Source organism: Bombus pyrosoma, linkage group LG6 (genome assembly GCF_014825855.1).
Source record: "Bombus pyrosoma isolate SC7728 linkage group LG6, ASM1482585v1, whole genome shotgun sequence".
Taxonomy (NCBI): Eukaryota; Metazoa; Arthropoda; class Insecta; order Hymenoptera; family Apidae; genus Bombus; species Bombus pyrosoma.
In genome coordinates, this window is record NC_057775.1 from 10,461,773 (window position 1) to 10,484,203 (window position 22,431).

At 32.3% G+C, this 22,431-nt stretch overlaps 2 protein-coding genes across 2 annotated transcripts in view; one reads left to right on the top strand and one right to left on the bottom strand.

Annotated features, from left to right (window-relative positions):
* Positions 1–22,431, bottom strand: part of LOC122568370 (gamma-aminobutyric acid receptor alpha-like) — a 106,959-nt gene that overhangs the window by 62,526 nt on the left and 22,002 nt on the right. The window contains exon 2 of the mRNA XM_043728046.1: positions 21,095–21,603. The gene's annotated coding sequence lies outside the window, so the exon portion shown is untranslated. The remainder of the gene's footprint in view (positions 1–21,094; positions 21,604–22,431) is intronic.
* Positions 2,709–10,441, top strand: LOC122568375 (luc7-like protein 3). Its single transcript, XM_043728054.1, has 4 exons — positions 2,709–2,855; positions 5,800–6,005; positions 8,545–8,858; positions 10,194–10,441. The coding sequence occupies exons 1-4, from the start codon at positions 2,709–2,711 to the stop codon at positions 10,439–10,441; spliced, it is 915 nt and encodes a 304-aa protein (XP_043583989.1).

Sequence of the window (22,431 nt, forward strand, 5' to 3'; positions counted from 1 at the left end):
TTTAATAATTTTTCACCGTATCCTATACATACGTATTATTAGTTTGTCCATTCTATTTGGTGTTATTTGACTTCATATATGTCGTAAACGATTTTACATACCAAATTCTAAATTTCCATTCGATTTTGAGCAAATTTCTCTATTGCAATTTCTTCCAATGCAGATTTAGATCAAAATAAAAAATTCATTATTCAATTATATCGATTCGTTGTTTTTTTATAGAGGTTGCAAGTAGATCTCTACATTTTTGTCGTGTATTTTGAATCATACTTCTTCTCTGATCGACTAACCGATTCTCTGATAGTAAACCATCGAGTGTACTGATACTTTTGAGGGAGGTTGTGTGTGATCGAACAGTACGTGACAATATTCTCGTATAAGAAGATAGCTGAGATAACTGTGTAAAGATAAGCACAAGATTGACGTTAGATCATTATTGTATTAAAAAGCTTGTGTTTGAGAGGGATAGCTTGTATGTGAAAGTAGTTAAGTAGCAAATAATATTATAGATCGAAACTGCATCGAATTGTACATAATAATTTGACAATCTATAAATTATTATTATTACAATAATAAACTGGTAAATTACAAGTTATAAATTAACGGTTGCATATTTGTTAAATAGAATAATTATAATAATGTAATTACAATATCATTGATAATGTAAACATCTTGCACACTGTGTTCATATATATGGTACTTAAATAATAAATTTGTGTTTCTGTATAAAACAGATTATGCTCATTATATCGCTATAAAATATATATAACGTTCATGTCATTACACAATCATCGTGTAATTGTAATACAGTTTTTGGAATTAATTAGAAGATATTCAGAAAATACAATTTAATTATCTCTATATTTTATCGCGAGGAAACTCAAGTATTTCAGACAAAAAAAAAAAAAAGGAGAACAAATGTATGTCAAGTTGTAGTATCGTTTTATGATTTCGGTATTTTCGATGAAATGATACAATTTCTATCAAACTGACACATTAAACGTAGCTATTGAAATTAGCAACGTTTGATCGCAGAATCGAGATTAAAAAATGACAATAAAACTGCCCAGCAACGCGTTGCATTACGCGTCAGTTTGCTGTTGATCCTAGTAGAATTCGATATGTTCTAATTAAATTTGTGGTTTGGAGAAATTCCAATTTGCATAATTATACCATCGATTTATTTCGGCAATGTTATGATTCGAATACCTACGTTCTCTTAGGATTTAAATCTTCAGGAGGTAAAAGTCGTATCTTACTATCTACTTTCTTTTAAATTATATTCTCATTTATCATAGAGACAACCACCTCTTTCTATACTCGTTACCGTGCACATAGTAATAACAATACATACTCCTAAAATATTTAGCATAAATGCTTATTATGTAAATTAATAAATTCGAAATTCTGTTTTCAATCATTTTTATAATTAGACTTTTGAATGATATGAGTAAATTATCTGAATCATCAATTTGATATAGAAGAACTGATCCATTAAAAATAAGCTGTAACAACGATAAAGTTAACAATTATTTTCAAAGTCCATTATTTATTTCGTTATTATCTATTTTTATCGTATTTTATTCTACTATTATTATTATACAGGGTGTATATTGTACAGGTACTTTATACAGTGTGCCCGGTTATAAAAAAATCATGCAAATTACTGGAAAACTATCAATTGTATTATAAAAAATGGTTCAGACAAAAAGTGAATGATTTCAAAGGGGACGTAAATCCAGAGTATTTAGTCGTTTTGTACATGGCCAGATAGAGATCGTATGAAGGTGATGTACGTTTTTGTAAATGGAATCATGTAATTTTAAACACAATAATCGATCCGTCTCGGTATTCCCTACAACAATGTGTTAACCTATCCATATCGAAAAACTATTTTAGTTCAGCAGATATGTTAACTTTAATTTGTCTAACGTAATGTATAAGAGACAAGAAAAGACGCGAAGCGGTATTCTTATATTTGCGTTACCTTTGCATTCATATGATCTTTACCTGCTTATCCATCCAAAAAAATATAGTTACACCAAATTATACCCCTTTAGAAGCCATTCACTTTTTGTCTGAACTATTTTTTCATACAGTGGACACCCTGCGTATTACTATATTATACATATTTATATTTACGTATTATATTACAGTATATAATTAATCATTCTTATTTATTAATATTATTAGTTATTTATTACATCACATGTTGCACGTATTATATATATATACTATACTATACATGTATTACATATATTAGGTTATTCCAAAAGTTTCTTTCGCTTTATTTTTTTTGTTTTATATTATTTTATTGCATTATGTATGATCCATTTTGTAGTACTAAAATTTGTATTTGTATAACTTTTTTTTTAGTTCTAAATGGATCACATATAATTCAGGAAAATAATATAAAAGAAAAATGTTGTGCATCCATTATTTTTTCATAAAACGAATAAAACTTTTGGTACAATCTAATATGATTGTATATATATTATTATTATTAATAAATTTATATATATATATATTATATTATATATGTACATCTTATATATATAATACATTATATAATTATATTATATTTAATACTTTATATCTATTAATATATCATATTTATTACATATTTATATAATTGTATTATATATATTATACATATTATTTTATATTTCCATGCAGCATAGTTGCAGGAAGTTGGAAGCGAATCAACTATGGTGTACGCGTCGAATCCACGACTAATGAATCGCGTACTCGATGCCGTGGTGCATCTATGTGAGGGGAAAGGATCGACCGCTCGAGATGTCCTCGACTTCCTTCGACAAACTTCCAAGAGCGCCCCGAGGAACTTGACGATGCAGGTGACAGAGGGGTGAACGTAAATTAATTTCCTACGATTTCTAGTGATTCGACATTGTCAATTGAAAATCATACCATTTTCTTACGTTTCTCTCGTTTCTTTCTGTTTATTCCAATATTAATTTTCGCAATCCTAAAGAGTGGTTTGATTTTTCAAGTGTGGGACGAGTTTCATTGTATATTCATGATGCAAATCAAACGATTTAGTAAAGAACGGTACCGTAACGAAAGACGAATTTTTCCCATTGCTCCTAGGATTTCAAACGATTTGAAAAATTTCTAAGATACTTATCGAAGTGTCTCTTTTTTTTATATAATAGCCAAATTTGAAAATTTAAAGATACATGGATTTCGATTATGAAATTATTTGTTTCACCTACGCGTAAGTAAATTCTGAAGGATGTTGCTCCAAATAATTAATAACTTAAAAATCGAGAAGAGGAGGAGCGATTTGTTCAATCGTTCACAAATATTTTTAATATTTTAGTATTTTTAGTATTTTAATCCTTGAAGCTCATCTTTAGCTTTATCTACGGTTCGATTTCTATTTTTAGTCTTTAGCATTCGCGAAAATTTTCTCTTTGAGAAAATTAAAAATTAGAAATTTCTTGAAATTACGTAATAAATAATAGAAAAGCGAACGCTCTGTGAAGGGCTGGTTCCGTGAATTTACAAGATTTTCAAAATAATGCTGTAGATGGTTGTCAAACAATTCGAAGCGCTCTAAGAATCTTCGAACATCTTTGACGATCCATCAGACGCCTCGAAGCTTCCATCTTTCGTGGAAGAAGGCACATTTTCCAGCATTTTCCTTAATGCCGCAACTTCTAACGATTATACATTCGAACAGACAGTGTTTGCTCCTACTTATCTTAATGTTATATTAGTGGTATTTAACATTCAATAAAATTATGTTAGTAAATTATATAATTTCAGAACAATTTCAAGTAGAACGTACAAATAATGAAATTACCAACACTAGGATTAGTCACACTTTTGACTGTTTGTTTCCTCACTAAATTTGTATACACGATCGCTCATAAGTATACGGCCACTCTGGTCAATTTGTAATAACAATATGCGAATTTGCGCACACTGTACAAATTAATGACGAATTAGCAATTAGAAGCAACACTCGCTACCTTTTTATGGAGTCATTACAATATAAATCTAAATTACATATTAATAAACATTACAATAATATTTTTATTATATTTATAATACATATAAATGCATATATGTGCTATTTAAATATCACTGGTAGTATTAGCATTGAATGTCTTGCTATCAGTTTAGAAGAAGCTTCTTAATCTGTCTCATAATTTAAAAATTAAAGAATCTGGAGATAAAGAGTCTGCTAATATTTGTAGCTTTGCAAACAGCATGAAAATTACAAACGCTAGTTTTCTCATATTGTTTTATACATATTGGCTCTCAAGAGCCAATTTAATCGGATTCTAATATCCTATTATACGTATCTATAATGATTATGGAGAACAAACTTACTGCAGCTTGATTTGACTGTAGTTTTATACCGTGCCGTGAATAATTGTAAAATCGAGCCTATTTGTAGATTTGTCATAATACTGAAACGGAATTGGCAAAATCGTTCGTGTAATTTCATATTATAATATAAAAGAACACTGAAGATACATCAAACGAAAATTTTCTTCTTTTGAAGTTTGGAAGAAATGAAATTTCCTCTTAAAATTGTGTTTTTGACTGTGAAAGAATATAAACTCGATGTTAACTTTGTTACGTTTTCGCTCAATATTCAGTGGATTTTCCTTTATTTCTGATTACTTCTATTAATCTGTTAGGTGCAATATCCACCAACTTATTTAAAGTTTCCTTTCGAATATTCGCCCATGCGGATTTTATTCCTTTCTTAAGTTCCACGATATTTTCTATAGGCAGCTTATCCTGAGCGTAAATCTTTTTTGCTATTGTACAATTCTCCGCAAGTTCTCGATCGGTTTCAGATCGAGACTCAAAGATGGTCATGGTAATAATGCTATTCCAAAATCTTTTTTTTTATTTGGAAGTAGTTTACAATCAATTCTCATTGAGAATTATAAGTAAATTATTCTGGCGTGGTACTATAACGTAAATAATAAATGATTATCGTATGTTTGATTCCAGCTGAATCTAATGTTTAAATCTAAAGGGTAATGTCTTTTTAGCCTGCGGATCTGATCCGTCGTATCAACTAATGGGTTTTGGTGATTGTTAATTCTTGTGTTGTATCTATTACTGAATTTGGATATTTCTTCTTTAACTGTAGGTATCTTAAGGTCGCGATGTATTGTTTCGTTGGTAACATACCAAGGTGCATCTATTGAGGACCTTAAAGTTTTTGATTGAAATTGTTGAAGAAATTCTATGTTGTTCCCCATAGTTGGTTTCCGAAATCTTGAAACCATTATTTTGTAGTCGCAACTGTATGAATAGGAGCACTCGTTGAAAAATCGTTTCTCTGTCTATTATTTCGGTTATGAAAGGAAATATTTCGCCATGTAACATCTCCTGACATCATACGACGTTCGATTTAAAAAAAATAATTTCTCTCCACATATCCAGACACAATTAGTGGTTTCTCAGGAATCTCGAAGAAGTAATACAAGCGACGTGTTTGTGTCTATAATTATTCACAACATTGTACTTAAAATATACGTTGTCAAAAATAAGCGGTAATATGGTAAATAATGAAAGTTTACATTATTTAAGCGATAAACGGTGTACTGTAACAATAGCATATTTTTTGTACGTTGAGAATTTTTGCCTCTGGTATTTTTACATAGACGCCTTGAAATAGGACTTGGATTACAAATTTTTGGTATTTCCATTATTTTTGTCCTCTCAACTTCTCAATTATAAAACACGAAAATGCGCTCGGCGTTACCCGCAAGCTTCCCATTTGTCGTTTCTTATGAGAAAAGCTTTCAGGTTCATCGGGCTCTGAAGCACGCGGTGAATGCCGGATTGTTGCGGCATAGAAGTGGTCGTTACAAGGCAGTGTTCACGTTAAATCCAGCTCCGATTAAGCAGTCCGTGAAGGAGAATAACGAACAGAGATCTGCCGATGGGACGAACATATCCGACATACAACAAACGTCTTCAAGAAGTCAATCCAACGACGAAGAGGAAAATAGGTTAATTATTTAACGATCGATTAATTACGATTGAACGCAGAGTCTTTACGTTTTTGAGTTTTTATCACGCTAAACACCGCTACATTATATATTTCGAGAATCGATATACTACAATCAAAATACGAGCATTCGTGCGTTTATTGGAAATTGAAACGTGCAGAAATAGAGTAAAATACAGAACTATGTATAACGTATCCAAAATAGAGCACTCGCTATAATACTTAGAGAGTGGAACAAATCAGTATTTAGGTGCAACTTTTTCAGTTGTGTTAAAAAAAATGCATGTTTGCAAAGATACTCGCAATCTAACTCAAATCAACGAATGGAATTTGCGGTAACTTCTATCACTATTTTTCAATTGTTATTTACCACACTATTAACTAATCAGATCGTGTTAATTAATCGGTACGCGATGAACGTGTTTATTTCTTAGATCATGCGGGAGAAAGTATCTTGGATAGCAAGAACGTTTGTCCTCTGTACTTTAATAGCATGCTCAATCGCGTTTCATTATAACTTTCTATGATTCTCTGGGACTAGTGAGACTATGATCCAATTAATATCAGTCGGATAATATAGTTACGCAAGTTCTCGTCTTCGTAAAACGATGTTAAACGCAGACGTCACGAGGAGCAGAATGTCAACTTGTCCCTTTACGTAGGTAATCGTTAAATTGACACGATCCCCGAGCAGCTATACCTTTGCTCTAAGCACTTTGAGAAATTAATCTCTACAACCTTAAAAATATGTATATTCTATAGGAAATCTAAGAAATATGTATATTCTATATATTTGCATATTTCCATTAAAAATTAAAAAATGTCATGATAAGATGATCAATATCTCGAGTAAATAAATTAAACCTTAGAGTAACATTAACGCTTAGATTAATTGCCAGTAATCTTAAATCAGTTCACATTTTTTCCATATCTTTCTTGAAATTTTGCTTCCTTTAAGACCGATTAAGGTAACGCGTAGCAATAAAAAGCTATTTGACGATATTCTGAAAACCTGGGGGAGTATTGAAGAATTTTGAGCGGTTTTTTTAAACTCTACATAAAACAGAAACTCAAAAAATTGGGGCGAATAATAATGCAACAAGGTTGATATAGTTCAACAAATTTTTACTACTATACGGATTAGAATAACATTAGTAATAACATTATATGGATTTAACTGTCAGTGTAAAGTGTTAAATCATAAGTTTCCAACATCTGAATTTATAGATGTTAGATACCAAAATGTATAATTGCTTTCGAACTGCTCATAGTGTCTTTGGAAATTCTAGATTAAATGTTTGCCAAGTACTTGCGGAACTGTGTTTTCGGCACAGTGCGGTGGTTAAAACTGTAATTCGTTATAACGATATGAGTAGAAAAGGCGCTTTTAACGCGAGCTTGAATAATTTTTCGTGATTTCGTTAAAATATAATACTATAATAATAAAAGAATTAGGTAGCGAAAACATTTTGATGAGACGAGATAGAAAGAACAACTACTTTGCTGAAAGAAAATAGAAAGATTAAAAAAAAAGACACTGTTCGATAACTATTCTGTCAATATTCCGATACTTCCATTCCGAAAAACTTTAGATCAATTGAAAATCGGTTGCTCCATACAATTTTCGCTTTACCCGAAAAGTCATATTTCTGTAATGCGACTGCAGCTTTAAAAGCACTGCATTCCAACGAACACGTATAAATACATATTCCTCGTTCTTACAGGAAAAGGCATTTTCCATTTCTATAGAAAGTTTTATAGATTTAAAAAAAATTGTATTTCAAAGACCACGTAGAAGTGTATATATCCTTCAGCCCTATAGAAAAGAACATTCGCTATTTTTATAAGAAATTTTATAGATTTAAAAAAGGTGTTTTCTATAGAACTCATCGAGTATGTATCCCTCTTTCTGATTGAAAGAACATCCTCTATTTCTTTTATAAGACTTACGCAGATAGGAATATCCTCTATTTCTAGACAAGGTTTTAGAGATCTTAAAGCCCAGTGCGCGCGTTTCAAAAAATACGCACAAACGTGTGCTTCTCATTCTCATAGAAAAGTATATTCTCCATTTTTATAAGAAATGATTTTTTCCATTTTTAAACGTCAGGGAAATAAAGATATTCCACTATATCAGAAAATAGCTATTTCTACTGACTCATATTGCGTTTCATCTCAAATGTTCATAGGTAAACGTATTTTTTCACGTTCTGTTGCTATACCGAATCGTTTAAGCGTTCAAGCTTGATTTTCACACTGTTGCAGGATTTGGAAAAGACTTAAAATACTTGTCAAAATCTTTGTCAAACATTATACGATTGTTCCTTATCTTACATAGATACAATTATTACATACAATTATTCCTTCGCTAGATTTCTGAAGTATCTGACTTTTTCCCATCGAAGCAAAACGTTTGTTCGAAGGAATTTTCAAGGCAGAAGTTTTACTTGAATCATCAACGACTCTAACGTTTAAGAATCTAATATATGTCGAATATAATAAGGAATGAATGATAGAACGGTGGAAATTAATTGTTTAAGGGAGAAACGCAGGAGGTCACACGGCGAGAAAAGACGAAGGCGCAGCGATAGTCAGAAAAGACGAAAACGTCGTAACAGATCCAGAAAACGCGACGAGCCAAAGCACATCGGAGAGATACGGAAGCTGAAGTACAAAGAAAAGGAGGAAAGTGTTCGGTCACCGCGACACAAGATCTCGAACAGCAGGCTTGAAGCAGATATTGGAAACACGTCGGATTCGCCTAATCGTAAAAGAACCAAGACGAAGCGGAGGGATCCAAGTAACTACAGCGATTTGTCGGACTGTAGCGACTACGAGGATAGAAAGGCCAAAGGTAAAAACTACATACAATGCTACTTACAAATACCCAGACACTTTGGCCGACTCGGAGCAGCAATATACGAAAACTAAATAAAATTAGAGTAAATTGACTATAAGTAAAAGATTAATCTTATGGAATGTTATGCAATTTGCGAGTTATTAGATCGTGAAACACGATGCATGAAATTACCGGTGTTAGAATAATTGGCAATTAACCGCGATTAGCAAAATTTATGTAATTTATATTTTTATTATCTGCTATTTGCTTTTTTTCTGCTATTTGATGTTTTTGCTATTTATATTTTGACGAGATATTTTATATTCTGATAAGAGCCCATCTTGATATCGTGCTCGTCCGAAGACAAAGGATTTTTCGGAAAAAAGAAACCAGGTAAAAAGGAGAAAAATCGAAACCGCAACATTTTTACTTGCAGGTTACTTAAGTGCACTCAAAGCAAAATCTCTGAAATGCTTTTACTAATTCCTCGTTGTATTGCTCCTCTTTATGGATATACAGCGTAAACCTCTAAAGATGGATATAAAAGTTTCGATCTTACGTAAAAAGTGATAAAAAAATAATATAGATAAAACGAAACCTTCCATCTTCTTCCAATCGACAGAGTACAGCTTTGCTTACAAAATTGAATTTTTATGTACGCGTATCACATTCGCTGGAGATTCGTACCTTTTATATCTTCGGTATCAAGTTGATGGTTAATTGAAATGAAATGAACAATAAACAATCTTCTGTTATTGAACGATACGTTTAATAACAAAGTCCTTGGATAAAAAACACTTTACCTCGAGTTACAATAACAACGCTCGCGTTTACTACGCGCAGTCCTCTTTGTAGGTTCTCTATGTATTAATTGATTTCATTTCAATTGACTTTTACCAAAATATCGATATCTAGCTGAATGTTCCTTCCCTTTGGTCCCTTTTCAGCCGTTGCTTCCTTCGTTTTTAGAGCCTCCAAGTTTACGGCTAAATTTAGGGCCTCTTCTCTAGGGGAAAAGAACGATTTGTCTCGCGTAGACTTTCTCTATATTTAGTCGCCGAGGACATTTTTCAAAGCTTGGCGAAATTAAACCTCTGCTCGCCTATTGTGTCTCATTGAGCTCATTGTCAGAAGACTGGCGATTATAATACTTGATTCAATTTGTGGCATAAGGGCAGATGTAAATGACAAATGATAAAGAACCCATTTTTTTTTGTTGCAACAAAAAGCCACAAATGCGATAAATGACAGAGATTTTGTTCTCTTTTCTGTCCTGACTTATTTTGTCAACAGGTGTTACACGAACTCTGATACGATTAAGCGAAAAGAGTTGTATAAATTATTTTGCAGCGAGGAGGAGAAACTCGACGTGTCCAGAATCCAGACACGACGGATTTGGCAAACAATATAGGAGATCGATATCGCAGCATCGCAGCCCTCAAAAACAACAATCGCAGCAATTAAATATGAAATATTCCAATGACGACAACGAAACAAGTAAATTGAATGCCAACGAGGAAGGAAACGACGAAGCAGATCAGGAAGGAGGGAAAGAAGAAGAAGAGCCTAATAATAGCGGAAGTGGTAGCACGTTGTGAAATCGTGTGAAATTATGTCAGACAACGAGGACTATCTGTCACGTCTTTCGTGTCTTACATTAGCATTATGCAAAATTTTTTATAATAATCCGTTCTTTTTGTAAAACTTTGTAGAATTGTGCCCGGGAAATTAAATGTATCATTTTAGTAAACGACTCTGGACAAGGGTAACGTTATTAATAACGCTGCAAATGTTTCAGCATTATTCATATTTTTACAAGTATTATCGAAGGATATGCTTCAGCTTCCAAGCGTGGTATCATGGAATTTAGTGAAATTATAATTTCTTCAAGTTGTAACATGCTATCACTCTCTATTTCACAACTCTCGTAAGCTTAACTTAATATGATCTATTTAACATAATACGATCCTTTTGATACGCGCGTTCTCTTGATTTAATCGTATCAAATTTTTATAAATAATCTACGGATTTTTATGCGTGTATAAAAAATTTGAAAGTACCAAATTACACAGAAATGAATTTAAAAAAAAAGATACATCAGATGTAAGTAAAATAATTTTTTTTTTTACCGAGATCACTTTTTTAACTATATTCTCGAAAATACGAATTTGCATAAAGATCTGCACTCTGCCTCTAAATCTCACACAGACAATACACGTTCTTGCCACGTGTGATCAAATTTCTACGCGATGCTATGCATGATAATTCCCCGTATAAGTACATTGTTCGAACTACCCTTCGCTCGCAAACGATATTTCAGCGTAAACATCTATTCACATGTTTTAATCATTCGTCATCCATGCAATTTTTCACTCCCTTGGTACTTTATTTCACAGTTGCCACGATGTATCATTGAGATTTTGCATCAAAAAAGGAAACCCTTATCCATGACATGGATTGTATCATCAAAAGGATATTCCTAACTCAGGAGCAGTAAAGAAGCCTCGAAGCAAAACATTTTTCAACGTAGTCGCATGGCTAAAGCTTTCTGGTGTTTATCGGTTTAGCCAATGGCGCTTTTCTTACTGCGGAAGTTCCCTTCGATACGAGGTCGTACGGTTTCCAGCACATTCTTTTTCTCCTGTATAGATCGTATCTCGTTAGTTTTTCAAAGCATCGTTAGACGAAACACGTGTAATCTGCGCTCGAGTACGTTTCAAAATAGTACGATTTGATTTATCTATTAAGAGTTATTAATAATTAATAACGACGTGTAGAAATTTTTTCTGTGAATTAAATTTGATTATTATCGCGACGTTTTGTTGATCGAGAGATTAATTATTATGTTATTCATATCAATTATATTACAGCGTTTTGCGTATATGTTAAATTAATATTTTTGTGAAAAATTACTCAAATCACTGTCAGGCAGATTTTCGATAACCATGTAATGAGATCGATAAATAATAATAAATTGGGAAGGTTTCAATTTTGATCTGATATATTAATCAATGTTTGGATCAACCGAAATATAATGAATAATGTATTTCCTTGTCATCGTTACTAATGGCTAATGCTTTGATTTGCATTTATTTGCAACTGTGTTACAAATCTAAAACTAATCGATATAGCTCGAATAAAACGGTCGTACGAGGATTATTAATCGGTTGAAATTACGTACGATTAAATTATTATAGGAGAACTTATTTCACTGTAGCGTATATACTAAAAGTATCGTAAACAGATGTTATGCTTAAGTAAACTAAAAAAAGTAAAATTGTAAAGTATATCAAAAGTAAGTTGGATGATGCAAATTGCATAATATTATTCCCACCATTCATCTGTAATTTATTCGAGTCACTCCATTTCTTCCTGCAATTTTTCAGCCGATTAAACTGTAAGTTAAAGCAGAAAATATGCTCCACGATTCTCTTTCCGCATGGCAGATTTATAAAATTATGAAATTTACAATTAATCTAATCCACACACTTTTTACGAACAAATTCATAGACAAAACTAATCCACACATATTTCTTTTTTATATTACAAACGGAATGAATCTGTATATACAAAGCTTTGAAACTTCAATTATTATAATTTTAATTGTACGACCGCTAACAAATATTATTCGAACAGGCTTCTCAAATCTCTTGTCATAATGATTCGCATATTATACGAACTCTCCATTATAACGCTTTAATCTCCAACGCGGGAATATAGGTCAAAGAAAGAAAATTTTTTAACCAACTCGTATAATACCACTCTCTCTTAAAAACGAACCAAGCAATGCAATTTCGAAATCTCGCGTCTTTACTTTGACTAAATCAATTCAACCCGCTGTCCATGCAAAAATTCCCGTATATGTACACAGAGCCTATCTTCTCTCTTGTTATTACGTGAACTGTTGTTCGAGGGCATATAGATCGTTTCATAATATACAAACATAGAATATAAAATCTGCGAATGAGGTGCATACATATAACATTTGTTGTGTTAGTTGATATTATTCCTGGTTTATAACCACATGCAGGTATATGTCCATCACGTTCAGAAAGCTAAAATATTGGACCAGCACAGTCTACGAATTTAAAAATCGTATATCCTTATGGGAGCTTCTAAATATATTATTTATTAAAGATTTACTATTTTTAGATTTACTACCTTTTACTATATTTACTACTTTTTTTACTATATTTGCTACATTACTCATATTTATTTAAAGATTCTTTTTAATCTATTTAATATTACAGATCTATTGTATTTACTACTTGTCAGGGATTTTTCGTTTTCGTAATAATATTTTAATATTGAATAATAATATTGTACCTTTCTACGAGTTCATTTCGACAGTTTATTGATTCGTATAAAGATTTTTATTAATCCATAGAAATTTCGTTCATAAGATGATTACGTAAATAGTTGCTATATTATTTGTTTGCTATAGTCATGTTGAACATAATTATTAGAAGCTAAACGCATTTAAGATTTTCAGTATAGCTTCGGTATCATAACGCGAGTTGTAAGAAATTTCATTTCGACAATAAATCTCACCCGATCTAAATGTGCTCTTTACATGTCGGAAAACTTTGTCAGAATTTCCAACGGTTTCATTCGCTTTTATGGACTACCTTCGTAACTTTATTGGCCACTCAGAGTCATAATTCAGTTAATAAAAGGCCTTTATAAGAAACAAAGTGATTATAAAGTTGTGATGTTCTGACAGGTTTTTAAACCTTTTAATACAAAAAATAATACGTTACTTGTTTATAATAATATCTTTTATACAATAAAGAATCAGTTATACTGAAACGAAACAGAAAAATTGTCAATAATTTAATTTATCTATATAATCTTGTACTATTATTATTTTTGATAAACGATCGAAGACTTCTCGTAGACAACGCTGTAAGTGCTAAACATCAAATTTTTTACAAGCGAGAAAATACTTCACTGACTTAATATTATCTTCGCAAGTTGAATTGTTTTGATTATTATAAAATCTTAAGTGTACAATAATCCAAACGAAAAACTTTCTATTTTTTGCACTAACATAGTCGAAATTCATCAGAAAAAGAATCGTAATTGTAAAAAAGCCTATATGTGCCACATTTTAGTCGCAGAGAAAACATCAATTCTCTTTGCCTTTAAATAACTTGTGTAAAACACAAAAAAATACATTTATTTAATGAAATACATATAATTAATCATATATTTCAAATACTCAAGATGCTCTTTTTATTTTTCTTACGAAAGTGCATTTTATAATGTTCCCAGTAAGAACTGTAGGATTGGTCATATTTAGTGACCATGTGTTTGAACATATTTATCGCATAATTGTACTTACGTTGTTTTGCACGGAGACAATGTTAGACGTACCTGTGGTATCATCTTTCAACTATTAGTAATTATTATATTAAGTAGTATTACATAACTAATTACTATATTATTATATTAAGCTATTAGTAATTATTTACAAATGAAAGTTGCTACTAAATTCTGTACTACGATATTCCTATTGCCATGTAAGACATAACACGACAAGATTTTTTAATTTTTGCACTTACGCTATCGTCTATAAGAAATCTTCGATTAGTGTCTATAACTACTAACGAGCAATCGTATATAGCGTTGGCTGTTGTTGTTCTATAACAGTTGTTATAGGCTATTAACTAGAAGCAACTAAATGGTTCTGTATAAATTCACATTACTAATTACTGGCGTACTATATAAAAATTATTTCGATGCGTTTTTTCAGAAAACATTCTTTTAATAATAACGATACCAGCCGAGAATCAATGTTTTATTATTTTAACATTTTATGTATTACATGTATTAACACATTTTGTTATATCATATTTATTAATACTAGATAATCAAAGAGTCTTGTGACGTATAAAAACTGGATATAATAAAAAGTTTTCATAGTTGTTTTGAAGATACTAGCAATTATTATAAAAATATTAAAAAATAGAATGCTATCCTTCTAAAGACAAAGACGAATGGACATACTTTGAAAAAATTCTTTGTCATAAAATGGTCGCCTTTCTACACGTAGTTTTTCTAGTGCAAATTTATCTCGCTCAGGCAATATCAAGATACATACTAAGTATTTACCGAAGCACCCTATATATTTATGGTATCGAGGCTTTCACGCGATTAGATTTATCGTCGTTGTTAAAGTGATATCACCACCCATATTGGCACCGAACTGTCAGTATTTATTTGTCACGTTCTCACGCACGTTGTTACCGCCATCGTCACTCTGAATTCGTTTTTTTCAGTCTTTCTCACGATATTATCCTTCGATAGCGTTCTATGATGCTCATTCTACCGAGAAATGCATTTATGCAAATTGAGAAATATTTATAAATTAAATAAGAAATCCATTCTAAGCATCACTATTTATTTATTAACTTAAAGTCAGTTCCGTCTTTAAAATATAAGAGCAAAAAATAAATTAACGAGTAATATACAGCAATAATATAAATAAAGACAGTAAAATATAAAGATAGTAAAGATAGAGAAACGCGAAGCGAACAATGACGAGATATATAACGTGGACAGAAAGAGAGAATTTTATGACTCACTGGGAATGAGTACAATTTAATTTTAATGTTACAAATTACTTCGTTACAATTAGCAGTTATCGACGTTCGTTAATATTAGCATTCGACTCATGCTTATAAACTTTCACCTGAATCTACATAATCCGCGGTACGATTTGTTACGAATAATTACGATCAGATACATAAAGTACACATCTACAAACACAGTGGCTGTGAAAAGTTTCAAATCGCCCATAAAAAAGCACGAAGAAACAAATGAAAGTTCATGAAAAAGTCGTTTATAGATCGTGATCGTATGTAAAATGTTCATCTTCGAGAAATTCTCTCAAAAGATTAATGCGTACATTAAAGGGCAAGAAAGTAACAGGTGCATTAAGCTTTCACTTTGTACTTTATATCAACAACTGTATCAGCTAAAAACACCAGAAGTAGTTTCTTTTGAATTAAACACGAAGTTTTACCGAGTGGCTAATAAAAATCTCCTTTACTTCCATTTGTGTATAGCACGAAAATGACGCTACGGCCGACCTAATTTCGTGTCAAATTTCTTGGAATCCGAAATCCTCACACCACTTCTAAACTAAATTAGCAGTCCAACAAATGGTTCTGTGACCGCACAAAAGTCTAATTTACCTGAAAGACATCAAATTCTTTCAACAAAGTTTCGATTCTTCGATATAAAAGAAAATCGTAGAATCGTGTCAGTTTCGCCAATGAATGGCTTACAATTGGCGGTAGATGCGACGTGAAAATATGTAAAGTTTATAATTGAAACGAAAAAACGAAAAGAAACCGAACAGAGTTATTGTATAAGGCAATACGCAAACTACGATCTCGTCACAATTTCTAATTATGTTACAACGGAATCAAGAGCCTCGATTACGATGCAAACGAAATATCGACTTCGTTAAACCTCGCAATCTCGAGTGATATTATTACAAACCGTTTGTTACAAAATAACACCACGGTTGCAGGAAACTGCGCGGCTGCCGTTTCCATTCGAAATGGCCGGCTTTAACGTCGAGAGCTTGCTAATATCGAGCAAAACATCACAGATGGGTCAACGAGAAATTACATCGCACCCCCGTGAACACAGGGGCTGCGATATTCGGTCAGCACACGATTCTCGAGGAAACGAAATCTGCCATCGTCGACAAGGTCTCTCGCCATGAAAACGTCCCGGATAAATAATGATACTGACACTCTTCTCACTTTTCAAGGGTGCCAGGACTTTATCGCGACCTCTCCAGTGGCTTTTGTGTTTTCGCGATAGTCGCTACACAATTCCGTAACCGTGAGACGGTTTTTCCGGACGAGAATAAAGAGTTTGAAAGCGAAGATTCTTCGAAAAAGAACCTCACGGTTTCCGAGATTTTTCTTCTTATTTTATATTATTTTTTATGTTTTCTCCTCTAGATTTTTTCTATTTCACATTTTTCTAACATATTTTCAGACTTTTTCACCGATGAGTTGGTCATTGAGTTTCGTTTTACTCATTGAGACAACGAATAGGAGGGCGTGTGATACCTTGATCGGAAGCTCGTCCCTAAAGAATTACAACTATGATGGTCCGAAACTCACAGTTCACGAGATTGTATCGAGAAAAATATATTAGTATTACTAATATATTGCATCTTGCCTAGATATACATACGTGACTGCATGCGCAACACGGTCGAGGCGATAGTCGCTTCGCTCGTAACAGGCCACCTAAACGACATGGTCGGAAAGTAAAGGATAACCCAAACCTATATAATCCTATACCTATGTGCAAACTATAAATTATAAATAGTTCGTCGACCGGCGAGCGAAGCGACTATCGCGTCGGCTGCATCTCTGTACGCAGTCGCATACATGTATGCACAGGTAGAACGTAATGTACATAGTACTAATAGAATTTTGTTAATATCTCGAAAACCACGAGTATGCTGCACTTCGGACCACCATATACAACGAAATCTGCATCTTAAGGCATAAGCTTCCAGTGAAGGTGTCACGTGCCCTTTTACTCGTTTTATCCCAATAACCAAAGCCGTGTTCGGTCATTGCAACAATTGATAGCAGAATATATTTTGCAGCGTGTTTTCCTTTGAAGAATAGTCTTACGGTGTTCGAGATTTCTTTCTGCAGCGATTTTTTATATTCCATATCTTTTCACGTTACTATTTAGCAATTTTGTAAGCTGTTTTGGGATTTTCTTGGAAAATAAGTTGGTCATTGTAACAATTGATAACAGAATATCTTTATTTTAAGCACATTTTCCTTCGAAGAACAATCTCGGAGTCCAAGATTTCCTTTCGCATTTCTAATTTTCCATATTTTTTGCACAATTTTTTAAGCATGTTTTGCTTCTAACAACAGGGTGACGTCGAGGTGTTGAAGATTTGCTTCGATAGCCACGTTTTATTTATTTTTCTTTAATTGTTTAAAATATAGAAAAGATTTTTCAGCGAGAGAGACAAACTTTTATGACGAAAGTTTCTAATCAGCCTGGGAATAACTTGCATCTTCGTTTCGTTCCCGCGAAATCAGATTGCCGATATATTGTGTATGTTTCACGTATTGACAATCATCGAGTTTGCTGAAAAGATCGGCTGAACAAACGATTGAAAAGCCTGTGGATGGTGATGAACAACATAATTATCGATTCGACGATGAAAACTGGTTGATTGAACCGAACGATTGAAAATATGATTCAACGTTGTACGGTATAATAGAAATTAATATGAATCGATATTAGTATTAACAATTTTATAATTAATACTAATAATGATGTAATACTATGATAATTCTTAAAGTACTTAATTTATTTCCCACATATGATTTTTTAATTGAATATTATCGATATCCAATTAAATTTCTAATTAAATATTATCGATATCTGATTGAATTTTTAATTGAATATCTTTATTTTTTCTTTTTTTTTTTTTTTTTTGAGAATAACTTTAGTCATTTTCCGTGGAAATTACGATCAGTGGTATGTTTGAATTTTAATTTAATAAACTAAAATTTTTAAGTACGTAATATTTTCTTTTCTTATTATCGTATATCAATGCGATATTTTTAATTTTATTCGAGTAAACATTCTTCGAGAAATATAATTTTTAAGAATTCGTCATCTTATTTTAGTGATTTCTTTCTTGTAAGAGTTTCTTTAAGACGTTTCTAAATGACATTTTTATACGGGAAAAGTATCGCAATATATTTTACTCGGTTGATCTTTTCATCTATTTCATTCAGATAAGAAGATAATTTCTTTCAAAATTTGTTTTTTAAATTATCTTTAAACTATTCCAAGTAATTTAAAACATTTTCTTTATTAATAAAGGTAACCATTCATGTATGGCAGTAATGTATAAAATCTTCCTCCGTACAAATTAAATTGCTAAATATATACGGCACTGAATTACGAAAAATATGATAAAATATAATTATACGCGCGAATATTATGCTAATTTAATTTTTCGACATAAAAAGATAGATTGTTTCTCCTAAAAAGAAGCATGTTAACTTCTTCTAATTTCGCAGCGAAAGCTACAAATTTCGCATGTAAAAACGACTGCTATAAATGTTCATTAACACAATTATCACGTTATTTCGCTTCGCGAGAATAATATACCAACTCTCTCATTCATCTAGCAAAGATCATCTCTATTAAGTCTCATTTAGATATCGTTCTACCTACAAGCTTCTTTTCACCGTAGCGAAACAGCTTACCTCCTCGTGCTTCTTGTCACATTTTCTCTTCAAGCGTTACCGGAGCGCGTGTACATAATAAAAGTACGATTCGTTGAATAACTAACGTTCCATAGCATGTGAAACCAATTTACGAGCATCAAGTGTAAGTTTATACGATGTCGTACGAAAAGATCTTTAAACGAATTTCTTGAGAAAAGCTCCATCCCAAGAAATAATTTCTCCTCTGGCGCAATATCTTTCCCATCTTTTACTAAACTCGGATGTGAAAATCTAAGGAACATATTTCTTCAAAAAATGAATTATAGATTTGTATTTTCCAGATATCACACGTATTTATTACGTTATATTTATTATTACTTAAATCGAATTATAACGTTACTAAGATCACGTATCCAAGCATTGTTTTTATAAAGTTTACGTTAACGTGAAATTTTCTATTTGTTTTTACGAATATCATATGCTTGTATGTATAGTCAGCTCTTCGTTTGTTTCTCTAATTTATTTTTCGATTGGAATTCAATAAAAAAATCAATGAATGAGTAAATCGTTCTCAACGAGTTTTGTTGTTGCAATATAGTTTTGATAAAATCCAATTATTTTATTTGCACCAGCAAATAATTAGCAATATTACAAATTTTTTCTAATTCAACTTGAGCAAGGTTGGCAAACCAGTAACTTTGTCGAACGTGTTGACCATAACGATGAAGTAGGAGATGAAGTAGAAGTATAGCTTATCTCAACTTTCGAAATGTTCCTAAGCTTAGCGAATTAAGACACGCTTCAAACTTTTTTTGCACTTGCTGTTATGAGAATACACTTTTCGACCTTTTAAAGTATTCTTAATGAAAGTGGCGAACAACTTCGGCGAAGAAGAGGGTAAAGCATAATCTTTGCTACCGCGGATGAAGATGCCTAATTTTTAGATAAACTGACGATTTTTAAGAACTTTTTACTACACTTTCGTGATTTTATTCTTAAGAAAGTGAAGTATTTTATCATAATTTTTAGACTTGAATTCCTGAATTCCTAAAGTGGCAAAAATAATTTGCCATTGCGTCTTCTGCAATTCGAGAATAATGTTAAACGATTAATCGTTATTCTGACGTATCAAAAATTAGCACAATACTAAAATAAATATTTGTTCTATACTTATTTTTACATATTTCTTCTAAAAAGATGCATTTCGAATTTCAATTTGTACGCCGTCCATATTAATATTTATAATCATTATTAATATTTCACCTTCAGTTTATTAAATCATATTTCAAAACAAATAACTGCCTAACTTATTTTCAATAAAAACAAGCTTGTTTTTATTTCTTATCATTTAAATTCTTAATAAAGCACAATCTAACATCTACTTTTATCATCCAATTATTTTATCTCGCGTCAGTAAATAATTATCATTATTACACGTCTCAGTTTCATTTGTCTCCGACTTGCACCCTCATCTTTTTTCTCGGTAAAGAATCGCAGATATTAAACACACGAAGAAAGAACAAATTCATCGCAAAAAAGAAAAAAACAAAAATTAATTTTCAAACTAAATTTCAACAGAAACTAGTAATACGTTGCCGAACCAAAAATTACACCCACGAACAAGGTACAAAAAGAGTGTTAAAAATTCTCACCGAAGATCAAACGATTCTGATTGCACGTCGTTCGATTTGTAAAATTTGTTGTCAAGATAAAGTAAGAAGTGAGTCGTCAAGATACAAAAGATACTTCGAATAACTACGATAACAAATTCAAAATACGCAAGCAGCAACGAATATCATAAAAAATTGAGTAAGACTTTCGATTATTAAAAACCTCATTTCTCTTCCCTTTTTTTCAAAATAAAATTGCTGATTCTTTTCAACTCAAATTTAATATACAAACGACGATTTTGACTTTGGTTCGTATCACTGGTTACTTTGAAACGAAACTGAAGCTAAGTTTATTAGTAAACTGCATATTAAAAGAACGATATTTTTCACAAACTCACCTATTAGTACGCTCGATGAAAAGACGCTGGAATCTCCATAATGAACTCGTGTCGAAGATAAGCGTCTCGTTCGTCACATGGTCGTCGAAACAGTATGTACGACCGATGGTCACGAACGGATCCAGATGCCCCAAATTGATCGCATCGCGGAGAATCCGTGGTTCGATTTGATCGACGAGTCAACACAACAAGATCACGGTCATGAAAACATCGTCGACGACGGTGAACACGAACTTTGCAAAGAGACGAGAAGCACGTGGCGAAGCCACGACGCGTACTGGCTGCCTCGTACAGGACAGCTGACGAGGGGTGGCAACTCGGCGTTTGCCACCCTGCGCTTTCCCTCTTACTCTCTCGCTGATGCTCCGTATCGCTATGTATGTGTAGCTCTCGTTCCCCGATCCCCCACCAGTTTCTCAAAATTGATCAGATCGATGATTTATCGATGGTCTCTGTTTTTCTCTTCGTCCTCTTCTTTCGAGATTTTCCATCTTGATAAAGCGCGAGACCTGAAATTTTTTAAATGGAAGCGTTATCCTTAGCAGATGTAGGACGTAACAGAGTTCCGTTTTCGATACGTAGTTTTCAATGTTGTTTTCTGTACGTGATCGAACTAAATACTAAAAGGTAATTTGACGTTAGACGATAGATCAAAAAGGGAAAAATACGTGTTCGTGCGTTTATATTCGTTTAAGATTTTTCCTTTAAAAACGATTGTTTAGACGATACATAATTTATTTGGCCAGACATTATGTTATTTCGAACGAACGAAAATGCGAAAAATTTTATGTGACCTGTTTCGCGGTTATATTACAATTTTCGATACACCTCGTGCATATGCGATATACTTAGATACTACCACTCTAAAGGAATCTCCTCGTCTCGTTCATCGAAGAAATACTTTTCAAAGTTTAAAAGTTGAATATCGAGCGAAATTTGAGGAATGGTACGCACGTGCTAAGTTTGAAGCTAGCGTGCAGATATCATTCCTTGCATTTTCTCCTATATTCGATTGCTTGAAATCATATTGGGGAAGAAGAAGTTTTCTAGTATAATTCACGTTCATCGTATATTTTAATCGATCGATAATACGAACAGAAAATATCCGTAAAATAAATCCTGCGTCCTTAACAGGACAGAATTACATTATTCAATACAAGGTATACGTATAATATATATTTTATCCAAAGAAAAGAAATAAAGAAGAAATATAGTGTTGATTAATAATATACAGTAGAACCTTGTTTATCCGAACAATTCTGGGGACAAGGCAGTTTGGATGACCTAATAGTTCGGATAATAGGGGCTCCCTTAGGAGTTTGTATTTCTGAGGTTGG